This window comes from Podarcis bocagei, assembly GCF_964188305.1.
Source record: "Podarcis bocagei genome assembly, chromosome: 12".
Lineage (NCBI taxonomy): Eukaryota > Metazoa > Chordata > Lepidosauria > Squamata > Lacertidae > Podarcis > Podarcis bocagei.
In genome coordinates, this window is record NC_138137.1 from 61561492 (window position 1) to 61576837 (window position 15346).

The 15346-nt window shown below is 49.6% G+C and overlaps 1 protein-coding gene and 1 long non-coding RNA gene across 2 annotated transcripts in view; one reads left to right on the forward strand and one right to left on the reverse strand.

Annotated features, from left to right (window-relative positions):
* LOC308569807 overlaps nucleotides 1–15346 on the reverse strand; it is a 109503-nt gene that overhangs the window by 78813 nt on the left and 15344 nt on the right. The window lies entirely within an intron of this gene.
* Nucleotides 7015–14855, forward strand: CIB3 (calcium and integrin binding family member 3). The gene is made up of 6 exons (XM_081164171.1): nucleotides 7015–7672; nucleotides 8070–8104; nucleotides 10158–10269; nucleotides 10446–10593; nucleotides 11546–11741; nucleotides 12250–14855. Exons 1-6 carry the CDS (start codon nucleotides 7457–7459, stop codon nucleotides 12269–12271), a joined length of 729 nt encoding a protein of 242 aa, XP_081020297.1. The 5' UTR covers nucleotides 7015–7456; the 3' UTR covers nucleotides 12272–14855.

Here is a 15346-nt window from a genome sequence, read left to right on the forward strand (position 1 = left end):
AAAAGACCTTCCCTTTTTGGACAAATACTCTCCCACCCAGTTTGCAGATTGGTGACCCATCATCAGCCCATCCAGGAGTTCCTGGCTACTCGAGAAGTGTCTCTGAGGTCAGCCAGGGCCTAAGCATGGCCGAACTACCTCTTTTCCACTCCGCATAATATCCGGGCCCGGCTTTCATTCATGAATTGTACCTTTTCATTCACAAAAGCCGAGGTGCGCGCCATAGATGGAGCATTTCTCTCCCGCTCCGGGCGGCTTACAAGAAAATGCTTGCATGCCTGCAGTACCAGCGGACGCTCCTGCAGGGGGAGCTGTTGCGCATGTTGAAAGGTCAAGATGTGATCTTTGGCAGAGGAGAGCTGCTAAGGATACTTTTATTGTAATGATTTTATTGCATTAGCCATGCGGCCATAGCATAATATACATAGAAATAACAACATAAAATGGGGGTGGGGAGATAAAAGTGTATGCCGTTCTGGGCGAATACTTTGAGAAAATGGGGATAACAAAGGTAACGGGAGATTTAAAACATTGAGTGACAGAGAATACAAAAAACAGGTTCGATTGTGCGGCGTATCGACTACATCTGTGGTATTGAGGAAGGAGTTGGTGCCGCTTTCCTCTTCATCACACTAAGCAGGAAATTAGCTGTCATCTCGGTAATCCAACGGTCAGAATCCTGCAGAAGAAGGGACACTATCCAAGGCTGGATTGGGAGATGAAGCTTGTTCACGAGAGGAGTTAGGAACCGAGATCTTTCATCTGTCCAGTTGGGACAGAAGAGCATTACATGTTCCATAGTCTCCAGAACCGTGTCATTGCAGGAGCATGTTCTATTTGCGCTGGGAACTCTGGAGTAACGACCCGACAGAACTGCTGTAGGAAAACAGTTGAGACGGGCACAGGTAAAGGCCCTTCGTTTAGCCTCCGAAGGAATTGTAAAGCAGTATAGAGGGATCCCTTCAGGGGGTGGAATAGCTAGGGCTAAGCCTGAACACGGCCCTCTTGCATGGGAAGCTGTGTTAGAGAAGTCAAGTTGCTGCAGCTTCTTTTTGATTAGAGGTAGGGCTGCCGGGCTTATACACTCTAAATTAAAAACAGTTTTGCGGTTCAAATTGAGAAGAGAGCGGAATTTGAGATTAATTGTAGTTTTCCAAGGAGAATTATGAGTATCTCTTAGGATCAGATTGGAGAAACCACCTCTAATTCGAGCATCCGATGGTAGTAGGTGGGAGCTGTAGGAAATGGCTCGACTCCATGCTCGTTTTACAATTGAGGGCTGGGCGAACTCAAGACGTAAGGCTGCACCTGAGACACATCTTGGGACGCCGGAAAGAGATCTCAGAAACATGTGAAGTGGGCGATCCAAGTTACCTGATATTGCTGTAGTCCATACTTCGCAGCCATATAATAGTTTAGGGACAACTTTGGCATTAAACATTTGAATTGCTGCTGGAAGGTGTTTGCCGCCCTTCTGGTGATAAAATCGGACAATGGCATTAGAGGTTGTAGTTGCAGCAAGAGAGGCAGATTGTAGATGGGTGGTCCAGGAGAGATTATAAGTAAATATTAAGCCTACTTTTATTGTCTTTGCTATGGTTTGAATTTTATTGTATTCTATGTAAAATAAACTTTCAATAGCAATACTTACTTAAAAAAGGGGGGGAATTGCCTTGGCACCTTGGTAGCCATGTATGTGGAACCCCAGTTTCTGAGAAATTCTTACAACATTACAAACACGTGTTGAGATATGTACATTTTCCTAATAGGAAGATTGCTGCTTAAAAGAAAGGCCTGCGCTCAACACTCCAACCTGCCCTTTCAGAGGCATGGCCTCCCCTGCCCCCCGCCCCCAGTACCCTCCGTTGGGGCCTTGCCTTCTTTAGCACACCCGGCTGCAGCGCCACAAAACCAGCTGGGGAAGGAATGTTCGTTTTTATGGTATGTCTTTTTGTGGCTTTATACTGTAACCCGTGAAGGACCGTATAGAAATTTAATAAATAATAATAATACGTCATCCAGAAGCCTCCCCTTCCATCTATGCTATTGCTGACACACACCCCCCCCCCAGTCTCCAAGCAGGGCGAGATTCCTGGGGTTCCAGGCTCTGTCTTCAGGATATAGGGTTTATTTGCATATAGAGACAACCTGAGCCTAAGATGGAGGGGCTCACAGCACCCCAGAAGGTCTTGCTTTTCCCATTGCCACAATCCTGGATTCTAGCAAGAATTCAGCATGGATCTGTCTCTAGTTGCTGCCTGCCCCCAGCCCATCTCACCCACACAGCTCTGGCCTTTGTCTTTCTCACCACCAGCCAGGTTGGGGGGGGCACCCATTTGCCCCCTCACACAGAAAAACGTCCTTTGTTATAGTAATGGCAGTACTTAGGGCCGTTAACTCAGCAGGAAACTTGACTGTCTCCTCCAACAATTGAATCTTCCATTAGAATTTCACCCTTGCTGGACCCAGGAATCAGAAGGCACTCGGTTGTGATATAGACTGACACCACTACCCCACCTCCCAATAATATGGTTTAAAACGAACAGGAATAACCTTAAAAAATTGTCCAGTAGCACCTTAAGGTAAAGGGGGTAAAGGGGACCCCTGACCATTAGGTCCAGTCGTGGCTGACTCTGGGGTTGGGGCGCTCATCTTGCTCTATTGGCCGAGGGAGCCGGTGTACAGCTTCCGGGTCATGTGGCCAGCATGGCTAAGCTGCCTCTAGCGAACCAGAGCAGTGCACGGAAACGCCGTTTACCTTCCCACTGGAGCGGTACCTATTTATCTACTTGCACTTTGACATGCTTTCGAACTGCTAGGTTGGCAGGAACAGGGACTGAGCATCAGGAGCTCACCCCGTCACGGGGATTCGAACCGCCGACCTTCCGATCGGCAAGTCCTAGGCTCTGTGGTTTAACCCACAGTGCCACCCGCGTCCCTAGTAGCACCTTAGAAACCAACTAAGTTTGTTCTGGGTATAAGCTTTTGTGTGCATGCACACTTCTTCTTCAGAAGAAGTTATATCTGAAGAAGTTATATCTTGTTACGGTAAAATCTGGGTGTGGGGCTACTCTGCCACCCAGCTCGTCGGACTAAGTCCGTGGGTCCCTGCGGAAGAAAATGAGCTCAGCCGGAGACAGGAGCAAACTGCAGAAGATCCAAGTTTATTGCGCAACAGGTTCAAGATGAGATTGAACAGCGAGAAAAGGGTGACATGAACTTTTGAAACTTCCCTCCATGTCCCAGAATACAGTGCAAAATACATCCCAGTTACATCATGAATACATTAAAGAGAGGTTGGGTTACACGGATTACATCATGAATACATTAAAGAGAGGTTGGGTTACACCAGATTAACATATGGAGGAGGGAGGGGGAATATGCAGAGCTGGAGATATGCACAGATAAGCACTTCCTGAGTGCCGGTGATGAGAAGACAATGGTCCATGTATGCATGTTCTGTCACCTGGCCTTGCCCGGAGGAAAGGCTTGGCAGAGTGATTTGACCGGATTAGGGTCTTCCTGAGTACGTGACGCCTCGCTCGAGGGATCATGGAGGCAGGGGAGGTGTCATGGAGTCCTGAGGAGACTGAGCCGATTGGCACCAAAAGCAAGGGAATCGGAGTTGTGGTTGATTTTATACGAATTTCTAAAGATTTTAGTCCTTTTTAGTCCAATTCATATTGGTGATTGAAGTCGGAAACAGAATAGATACATTGTAGCAAGACTTGACACTTTTATGAGTTCACAAGTTTCGTTTCCATTGTTCTCCCAGCGGGGAGCCGTCAGCAGCTTGTCAAGAGGTTAAATGAGGCGTGCAGGAGCTAGCTCCGCTGAGCTAGCTCTGCAAAACGAATGCATGGTTCTGATTGGATAGAACGCAGCCATTGAAAGGAATAGGGAATACAGCTTGGTACGGTCAACCCACAGTAAAGATAGAGCGGGAAAGAGGCATAAGAATTTGGGCTTATTTCGCCCGTAATAGTGGATCGGTGTAGGAAAGGGAAAAGGCACTCCACTTATGGGGCTTGGGGTAGAGTGTGGCGCCCGTGCAATGGTGTGGGGGCTGAGGGGTCCACGTGGGGCTGGGAGCCCTTGAGGTCATCGCCTCGGACCCTCTGGTGGCCGGTAGAAGGGTGAAGGAAGGCATGTCTCCCCCTTTCCGTATCAATCTGAAGAAGTTATATCTGAAGAAGTGTGATGCACACAAAAGCTTATACAGTGGTACCTCGGGTTACATACGCTTCAGGTTACATAGGCTTCAGGTTACAGACTCTGCTAACCCTGAAATATTACCTCGGCTTAAGAACTTTGCTTCAGGATGAGAACAAAAATCGTGCTCTGGTGGCACGGCAGCAGCAGAAGGCCCCATTAGCTAAAGTGGTGCTTCAGGTTAAGAACAGTTTCAGGTTAAGAATGGACCTCTGGAACGAATTAAGTACTTAACCCGAGGTACCACTGTACCCAAAACAAACTTAGTTGGTCTCTAAGGTGCCACTGGACATTTAAAATTTTTTTTTTGACTGTGTCAGACCAACACAGCTATTTACCTGAATCAGAAATAACTTTGTGGCAGTAAGGGCTGTTTCACAGTGTAAGGGGCTCCCTTGGAAGGTGGTGAACTCTCCTTCTGTGGACATATTTCATCAGAGGCTGGGTAGCCATCAGCCAGGGATTCTTTTAAAAAAATTCCCTGGCAGATGGCCATCCAACCACTGCTTTAAAACCTCCAAGGAAGGGGAGTCTACCCCCTCCAGAGGGAGTCTGTTCCACTGTCAAACAGCTCTTACTGTCTTAATGTTTAAATGGAATCTTCTTTCTTGTAGTTTGAATCTGTCAGCTTGGATCCTGCCCTCTGGAGAAGCAGAAAACAAGCTTGCTCAGTCTCCCATGTGGGAGCCCTAGAGATATTTGAAGATGGCGATCATCTCTCTGCTCAGTCCCCTGTTTTCCAGCCAAATTATACCCCACTCTCTCAACCATTCCACATAAGGCTTAGTTTCCAGACCCTTGATCATCTTGGTCGCCCTCCTCTGCACACGTTCCAGCTTGTCAACATCCTTCTTAAATTATGGTGCCCAGAACAGTTTTCCAGGTGTGGTCGGTCAAGGCAGAATAGAGCCGGACTATGACTTGGGAGAAAAGCGATGGCAAACCTAGACAGCATCTTAAAAAGCAAAGACATCACCTTGCCGACAAAGGCCTGTATAGTTCAAGCCATGGTTTTCCCAGTCGTGATGTATGGAAGTGAGAGCTGGACCATAAAGAAGGCTGATCGCCGAAGAATGGATGCTTTTGAATTATGGTGCTGGAGGAGACTCTTGAGAGTCCCATGGACTACAAGAAGATCCAACCAGTCCATTCTTAAGGAAATCAGCCCTGAGTGCTCACTGGAAGGACAGATCCTGAAGCTGAGGCTCCAAGACTTTGGCCACCTCATGAGAAGAGAAGACTCCCTGGAAAAGACCCTGAAGTTGGGAAAGATAGAGGGCACAAGGAGAAGGGGACGACAGAGGACGAGATGGTGGGATAGTGTCTTCAAAGCTACAAACATGAGTTTGACCAAACTGCAGGAGGCAGTGGAAGACAGGAGGGCCTGGCGTGCTCTGGTCCAGGGGGTCATGAAGAGTCGGACACGACTAAACGACTAAACAACAATGACTTCCCTTGATCCAAACACAAGACTTCTGTTGATGCAGCCAAGAATAGCATTGGCCTTTTTTGCTGCTGCATCACGCTGTGGACTCGTGTTAAGCTTGCGGGTTGCCAAGAATATTTTCATTAATCAAGAAAGAAAGTCAAAGGCTTGAAGCTGATCAGATACCATTGTAGTTCCAAATGCAAACAATGCTGACTAGGGATCTGGCCAGGCCCCTTGGGCTGCTGCATGTGCCCTCATCCGTCTCTGCTTAAATCAGTTGCCAGCATCAGTCTGAGGCTGAGCAGCCAGAAGTCAGAAGTGGTGGCAGCAATGGGAGAAAGGCTGGGCAAGACCCAAGTTTGGGCCACAATCACCTTGCTGTGAGATCACCAAGCCTCATATATGATCACTTGATCACTTCGATCTGCAAAACTTGTACAGTTACAACTCCCACATCATACTTCTGCATTCGTAACAAACCAATATTTTACCACGGCAGCTGCTACACTTTGAAACTCCCTATCAGGCAGGTACTCTTTTCAGCTCCTGCCAACAACTTTAGAAAAGCCTAGCCAGATATTGAGATTGATGGGGGGTGTGTGTTCTAATCTGCTTTTAGTTTATCTCTGATTTTGTTTTTTTGTAATGCATTAAATAGTTGTTGTTAACTGTCTTTAATAATAATAATAATAATAATAATAATAATAATAATAATAAATTTTATTTGTATCCCGCCCTCCCCAGCTAAAGCTGGGCTCAGAGCGGCTAACATCAAATGTATAACACATTAACACAAAATCAGACAATCAATTAAAATACATCCTCAAATCAGATCAGGATCAGAATAAAATCCAATCAATGGCAACCCGCAGATTAGGGTTGGGGACCTTAAATGCTCACCAGGCCCAACTGTTTGTGCTGAACTTATATGGGCCTGTGAGAAAAATTGGGAGGCCACTTTCATGCAAGTTCTTATGAAAGGGGAGAGGGAGTCAGACTGAACCCTGACCAAAGGCCTGGTGGAACAGCTCTGTCTTGCAGGCCCTGCGTAAAGATGTCAAGTCCCGCAGGGCCCTGGTCTCTTGGGACAGAGCGTTCCACCAGATTGGAGCCACAGCCGAAAAAGCCCTGGCTCTGGTTGAGGCTGATAAATTTACTGATAAATTTATTGTTTTCTTCTTTTCTAACCGCTTTGAGCTTTCTTTATTTTTTACAGTCAAGTGGTGTATACATTTTAATGAAATAAATAAATAGATAGATAAATAAACAAGTGTGTTGACGTTTTCAGAGATTTTGAATTCCGTTTCAGCGAACCAGATGGGTGGCTGCTAGCTGTAAATGCACAGCCATGTGGGCAGTGTGTGTGTGTGTGTGTGTGTGTGTGTGTGTGTGTGTGTGTGAGAGAGAGAGAGAGAGAGAGAGAGAGAGAGAGAGAGAGAGAGGTCCCTCCCGCCATCTCCCCATATCTCTCTCTGGGGCTGAACATATTTCCATTGGGTGGTTGGGGCACCGCAGGGCTGCTCAGAGCCACTTTTCTTCCCGTCCACTTGGGGAGATGCTGAGGGCGAAGCAGGGAGACCTCCCGGCAGCAGGAGGGAGACCGCCAGGCCGCGCCACGGAGCCGAGCTGAAGCCGCTCCGTCCGCGCGCAGCAGCCCCTTCCCTTGCGCGCAGAGCGAGCCCGGAGCGGGCCTTGGCATCCGCGGCGTAACCTGAGCCCTCCGGGGCCGGCGCGCGCCGCAGGCAGCAGGTGAGTGATGCTGGACATGCCCCGGGTGCCGCCTCCGGACTGAAGATTTGATGAAATGCCTCTATTATGATCCGGAGGTCCATGGAGGAGAGCGAGCGGGCGATACCTGATCCCCTCCACTCCCGGAGAGCCCGATTGCGGGAGCTTTTCCTAACCTCCCCAGCCAGACGCCTCTCTGGAAAGGCAGCTTCGGGGGCAGGAGCCATGGGACCCCTCGCCCAGGGCTCAGAGATGGGTAACAAGCAGACCATCTTCACTCCGGAGCAGCTGGACGCCTATCAGGTAAGAGCTCCTGCGGACGCCGCGCGGGAGCTTCCATGCCTGCGCGCTCACCAGAGCTTTGCTAATGCAGGGCAGGAAGCGGGAGCGGCTGCTTTTTCAAGCCAACATGCAGACAAGCCACACGAGTGCGAATGCCATGTGTGAACGCAGCCCTGCGAGGAGCGTGTCCGTGCAGGAGCTCATAAGCAGCAGCAGTAGATGGAGTCAAAGCAGCAACAACCTGCCTTTTCCTGGATTCAAAGAGCTTATTTTTGCGGCTAATGTCTGTACAGCACAGGGGTGGGGGCGGGGTAGGAGAGCATTTTTGCCAGAAGATCAGAAATCACTCCAGGGCGAGGGTCTCCAGCCTTCGCAGACTCCCCTCTCTGCCTGATTTCACATTTCTTTTCTGTTTCAGGATGCAACGTTCTTCACACGGAAAGAAATTCTCAGGTGAGATTATGCGTTTGGCTACAGAATCCAAATACCTGCGTCAGAATTATCCTTTGTTAAAAGCTGGGGGGGGGGGCGGCAGCTGAAGCAGAGCGGCCTTTCCCCGCCTTTCCCCAAGCTGCCTTTCACAGATGCCCATTTGCCATGAAATGCGCCTGGCCCCGCATTCTGGAAATCCCCTCTGCTGAGCTGGGGGGGGGGAGGGGGGCTGGAAGTGGCAGGATCAGTTTCGGGTCCCTGCAGCACAGAAGCCTAAATCAGGGGGTTCCAAGTGGCCTTTTAAGACTCTCGCTCAACAAAACTGAGCCATTGGGCAATCCAGGGTGTGAGACAGGTGCTAGAACTCCCTTGGGAGTCATAGTTTCCTTCTTAGTAAGTTTATTCAGTTTTGAACTTTGAGGAGCTGAGCACAAAACACTCGAAATATTTCCAAATAGACTCCAAACCCTTTGGTTCCTGTGGCCTCTGGAGCTCTCCCAACTGAGACTCTGCAGAGATAATGTGGTGGAGTGGTTAGAGTTTGAGCCCCTTGGGAGAAGCGAGTTCACATCCAGCTACCAGCCCTTCTCTCCCTGTCCATCTAGCCCACCTCACAGGGGTGTAATGAAGCTAGAATAGGAGAGCCATGGGCACAGCTTTGAGCTCCCCAAAAGACAAGGTGATATACTAATGCAGTGAATAAACAAATAAGTGCCCAGGAAGGGAGACCCAAGGCCCGCAGGCTGAGGGGTCTCAGAGCAAGGCAGGAGGAGCGTCCAGCCCAGGAGAAATGCGCCCCCTCCCCTCTGCCATTTGCTGTGTGACATGTAGCAAGGGACACAGGCTGAGTGAAAGGGGCATTGATGAAACCTAAGTATGGGCATGTTTTCATGTCTGGAATGGAAGCCAAGACCATAATTGTATCATGAATAAGGCATTCATTATTGATAGGGAGCCCTTTTGAAACTTCTGCCTCTTTGTTCTCTGCCACTTTCTCTGATGACAGCCCATTGCCGAGTAAACAAAGGAAGCAAAAAGGAGGCAGAGGAGGAGGAGACCCCCCGCTCCTGCTCCCACTTTTTAGACTTCCCTTCTAGTGAGCGCTTTCTGCTGCAGTGCTCTGCATGCAAATCCAAGACGAAATCCCACTGAGTTTAATGGCCTGCGCTTCTGAGCAGGCAGGGGCAAAGGATCGCGCTGCCAGCTTAGTTAGGATTTATATCCTGACTTTTTTTAAAAATGTCTGTTTCGAGGCAACCAACTTACAAAGCAGTAAGTAACCCAACATACCGAAAGCAAACACAAGAAGCACATTTAGACAAAACCTTTTAGGAAATGGAAACAGGTAAATGCCCTTTAAAACTGACTGAGCACAAAACCACTTAGGCCTCCTGTGCCAATGTGTGCTTACTTGGAAGTAGGTCCTACTGCATCCAATGGCGTCTGGGGATCTGGACCTAAGTAAATGAGCCGAGGATTGCAGGAGCATTCCCTGTTGTGAATTGGTGGGGTGGTGCAGGGAAGAAGTACCTGAATGTACAGAATTATCAGCAAAACACACACAAAGACAACCACCCCCAAACAAACTCACCTGTGCCCCCTTCTCTTCCCTCGCACACAGACCTGTGTGGCAGTCTGAGTCCCCCTAACATTTTCAGATTCTTAGCATAGCCTTGATCGGTTCTTCCTCTCCCTGGTTTTTAATTTTTTGTGGGAGAAGGACACCTTCTGCCTGCTGCTTCCTCTAGGCAGCAGCTGAGAAGAAGACTTCTTGGGTTTGCTGACCTCTCCTTGCCTCCAGGCATTTGACTGTAAATAACAGAGCAGCAAAGGAGGCCCCTTCAGAGCTGCTTGGCCAAACGCTCTCTCTCTTCTGCCTTGCTTGGTGGGAAGGCCAGAGATGTGAGCTGTCCTGATATTTGGACCAGTGCAAGTCATCTTGGATGACGCCTTGCATGTTGCTCAGTGATGATTGACTCCTGCCAGTCCAGCATGCTCGAGAGAAGCCACATCCTCCCTCCACGACCTGGTCCTGCATCCCACAGGTGAGAAAGACTCCTTTCCTTGCTTGCAGGTTGTTTGACAGGTACCGTGACCTGGCCCCTCAGCTGGTCCCACTCGATTACACAAAGAAGCCCAACGTGAAGCTCCCCTACGAACTCATTGGCAGCATGCCTGAGCTGAAGGTACAGGAGGCGGCGGGCAGGGGCCCTGGGGTTCAGTTCCCAGGGAAGACTCTGTGGGGAGAGGCTGCCTGGCACCAGCTGTCTCACCTGCCCTCGAAGTGAGGCTGCCCCAGGGGGAATGGGGAGGAGGCCCTGAAGCCAGGCGGGTTTCCTTCTCACCCCATCTCCTTCCTCAGGACAACCCCTTCCGGCAGCGCATCGCTGAGGTCTTCTCCGAGGATGGGGAGGGCAACATGACCTTGGATGACTTCCTGGATATGTTCTCAGTGATGAGTGAAATGGCTCCTCGGGATCTCAAGGCTTATTACGCCTTCAAAATCTACGGTGAGGTCAGGGGAATATCTACTAGGAAAGTAATCATGCTAATCTTCTAATCCCAGAGGATCCCAGAAGCAACTTCAGTCTACATGGCTTAAAACTAGACCCAATTTGAGTTGCATTGATTTGAGTCCAATTGATTAATATTAATTTTTTTGGCATTTATTTCAACAATCCCAAAATTTGAGAGTCAGTGATCTGTCATGGAACAACCCCACTGAATAAAATAACAGTGGTTATCCAGTCCTCATTGCTGGTTTCAAAGGGCCCCCCATGACAATTCAAGCTTCAGGCCCCCAAAATGTTGAGTGGCAGCCTCAGGGAAGAGGTCCTGGGAGTTGGGCATGGGCTCTTTGAAGAGGAGCATTGCCACACAACTTCACCGGCTGCCAGTCACTCCAGCAATGGGAAATGGGGGCAGCCCTGGCCAAATGCTCTTCAAGACAAGAGGCTTTGTGTAGCAGCTGCAGGGCAGGAGAAGAGGCCAGAGGGGTGGCTGGACCCGCAAAGAGATCAAGTGACAGGGGAAACTGCACCCCGCGGATTTCTGCCTGCCATGATCTATCAAAAGCATTGAAGGAAGCCCAAGAAGTTACTGGCGAGTGGGCAGTGGGAATCTCACTGAACAGCAGAGGCTCTGCACTGTGTGTGCATGTGTGGAAGTGGTTTGTGGTGCTCCACAACCTTTTGTGGTGCTCCACAAACACTGCAGCAGACTTCCCTGTGCACCTGAGCATAGGAAGCCCATTTCCAGAGGGCTTGAAGCAACACTGGCACCCCCACCACAGGCCCTCATAGGCAGACCTCCCCCCACCCTGCCAACCTGCCATGGCTCTGGCACTACTCTCACCGCCAAAGCAGGGAGCTGACCTTCTGAGGGGATCATGTGTAAGTTCAGAGGCAGTGGAGCTTTTCCCTGCTCCGGCCCTGAGGTCCCCAAGCACCCCTCTATCTGCAGATTTCAACGATGACGACTACATCTGCAAATCCGACCTGGAGAAGACGGTGAACAAGCTGACCCGCAAAGAGTTGACCCCGGAGGAGGTGTGCCTGGTGTGCAACAAGGTGATGGAGGAAGCCGACTTGGACAACGATGGCAAGCTGTCCCTGGAAGACTTCCAGCACATGATCGTTCGAGCGCCTGACTTCCTCAGGTAATGGAAACTGCCCGGCCGTGGCCTTCCTTCCCTCTCTGGGCTGTCGGGCTCAGGAACAAGGAGCTCCGGGGGGACTTTTCTCAGAGCAGAGGGTGCCAAGAAAGCCAAACGAGGTGAGAGTAGCCCGAGGTTGCCCTTCAGCATTCGTCCCATCCATCCCCGTCCTGCCCATCTCATGCAGAGCGATGAAGCGGGTGCCTCGTGAGACGCCCTGGGCTTTTGCTCTCGGACACAGTCTGCTGAGCTCAGCCTGGGCATCCTTCTCTCCCCAGGACAGATTCACGCAGCCCGTCATCACCCACCCTGCCCTGGCTGTGCTGCCAAGCGTCTCAGCCAGGAGAGGCGCATTTCCCCCTAAGCTAGTTGGAGTCTCTCTCAGCCACAAGGAGGCCTGGAGTTCCGCTTCCACCTGCTGTTGTTTGCATGTTAAACTCCCCATCTTCGCTGATGTCCTTTTCTGACCGTGGGTCACCAATGCTGAAGGGTTCTTGTTGTTTTTCAACAGCACTTTTCATATCAGAATCTGACCCAAACTCCAGAGACCCACCGAGAGCCAGAAACTCTCTTGCTTCTGCTTCTGCTTCTGCTGCCTCTTCTGGAGCTGGATCAGCGGATGAGGCCTGGAGCTCCCTCCCCAGGGCTCCTGTCGGGGGGGGGGGGCTGGGGTGGAGCAGACCTTCCTTTTGCCTCTTGCTTCACACATGGTGCGGTCTCTTTTCAACTTGATATAACAATGCAGCCGGGTTTCTGTCCCCCCCCCCTAATCTGACATACAGAAAGGCAGCCAGCCTTGAATTAAAATTCCAGGAAAAAAGCACACCAAGAACTCAGGCCGATATAAGTTTCAGTGGTGGGAGTGGCCCCTACTCGCAAATCAATGGTCAGTTATAACAAAAACTAATCCATTCAAAAGTATGTATTCTGACAAGGATTACAAACTCAAACAGAGATTACAAACTCATAAGGATATGTATAACACAGTAATTCGTTACAGAATTAGAGATAAGAGTTTATGAGTAGAGATAAGTTCATGTTACTCCATAGTCAAGTTCAACATGAAGGTCTTAGTTTCAATCATTGAGCAGAAGTCAGAAGACAGTTATGGATCAGAAACCAGGACAGGCCCCTGTTTCGATGTATTCACCTTCATCAGCTAATTTTTAAAGGGTTGTGCAAGAATTTGTATAAATATATCCTGTTATTTTCTACATTTCTCAGAGATAACAACTACATGTGGGTAGATCAACGTGTATCTTGAGCTTTTCTGTGCGTTTTTCTTGGTATATTGAATTAAAATTCAACACTAAGGACATTGGAAGAACCCTGTTGCTGGGTTAGAGCACCCCCACTCTAGTGTGTGGCTTCCCTTGTGGCTGGCCAGAGCCCACAAGGAGACCTGAGCTCCACAGCCCACTCCCACCGGTGACCCTGAGCAACTGGTCTTCAGGGGCAAAATACGTCTGATGCACACAACCTCCAAGTGTCCCTGTTTTCCAGGGACAGTCCCGGAATTACAGAAGCCGCTCCAGTTTCTAATTTGATCCCGGAATGTCCTGCTTTTCCTTAATCTTCCCCTCCACGTCACAGAGAACAGTGGGGGAGAGATCAGACGGTGCCCCCCTCCCATCCTTTTTGGAAACAGAAGCCTTTGTGCTGTGTGTGTGTGTGTGAAGGTGCAAAAAAAGAGTCCTGTTTCTACCGAAAATAAAATACCTGCAACAAACGAGGGAAACGTTGAAGCTGGCCTACCATGCCCTTCCTATAATCCACTTCCTTTTCATATTCCTGTTCAGTAGAATTGGGTGAGTCCAGCAACTGTGTGTTTTTCAAGCAAGGACCTTCTGGCCTCGTTGGCTACCTCAGCGGTCAAGGGGAGATGGTCAGGCCTGTCAAGGGAGAGCCCAATGAGGGCATTTGGTCCACTAACAGCCCCAGCCAATGTAGCAACTCCAGCCTGGCCTACCTCACAGGGCAATTTTGAGTGAGGAGACAAACTGGTCTATAAATGCAAAGAAACACATATACACCGTTATTAAAATGTGATCAGTGGAAAGAGATTTTGTCTGCAACTATGAAGATAGTAGATGAAATTATGATTAGCAGCAGTAGTGTTGATAATTAAAAAATCAAATTCATTACCTGCCCTTCTTTGCCAGCAGGTCCCAGTGCAGGTTACAATGATCCAAAACTCAGTATTAAAAACAGCTGGTTAGAGTGTGGTGCTGATAATGCCAAGGTTGCAGGTTTGATCCCATATGGGACAGCTGCACTGCAGAGGGTTGGACTAGATGATCCTCAGGGTCCCTTCTGACTCTACAGCTCTAGGATTCTATGAAATTACGAGCCAGAGGTCCTGAAAATGCACATCTCAGGTGTCAGGGGCCAGGGCAGAGAGGACCGTGACCAAGTTCCCTCTGTCCAGAAGGGGCCAGAGCTGGGGAGAAGCGCTCTCAGCCACTTGGACCTCTAGTGTCAAAACGCGGATTCAGGACTTTCCCCAAGCTATGATCCTGCTCCTTCCAGGGAAGAGCAGCCCCACCCAGAACAGGCTGCCTTCCCACCTCCTGGACTCCAGAACTTGGAGCCCATCACAAGGCTGTCAAGATCCAGCTGCCATTCGCGGGTCCACATCCGGCCACCTGAGCTCCTGCTGGCCGGCAACAAGCCTAGAAACCTGCATCCTGAACCATCGCCAGGGTCATGTCAGAAATGACAATTAATGGGTGAATCTGCACCCACTTTTACAGCAGAGATTGGTGGCCAGAGCTACAGAAAACCCAAGAGGAGTGGAATGAGGCAAACAGCAGTGGATTCCCTGCCAGCCGCCAGATCATAGCTGTCAACGTTTCCCTTTTTTGAAGAAAAATTCCCTTATTCCGAATAGGATTCCTCGCAAGAAAAGGGAAAAGTTGACAGCTACGCGCCAGATGCCAACCTTCCACTTATCTGTATAAGGGGGGTTAGTGAACAAAAATTAAAAATCTTGGGGATGAATGTTGGAAGAAATGATTGCAGCATAGAACTGGGGGACAGGGGCGGAATAAGGATAAATCTTCAAACAGTGATGGGGTCAGGAAGGGGAGGCATATCATAGAATTGGAAGGGGACATCATGGGTCATCTAGTCCAACCCCCCGCGATGCATATGTTGCAGTTGTGTCTCTATTTGCCTAGATAATTGCACCCCACTTTTCAAGTCACGAAGCTGCAGAATCAACAGGAGAGTCTCCTCTGGCTGTCAGCAGTGGAAGGAAAGAGAGTGGGGTCTCAGCGAGCTCTTGGGGCAGCCAGGGGGTCCCTGAGGGGGGCGTTCTGGCGCAGAAAAAGCCCCCTTGCTCGTGGCCACAGATGGGACCTCCTCAGCCTCTGTGATGTCAATGAATAAAAGATCCAGATTTTAACAAGTGGCGAAGGGGGGGGGGGAGGTTGGTGGTGCTACCTATTTACATTTATGGACTTTTGCACTAGAAATAAACTGCTGGGGTGTTAGAGACGAGGAAAGCTCTCTTTTCCCAGCACAGCAGGGCTCTGCATTGGGGGTTTCTGTGTCTTGATTTCCCCCATTTCCGTTTGCTCTCCAACGCCTGTTTCTTATGTGTGGAG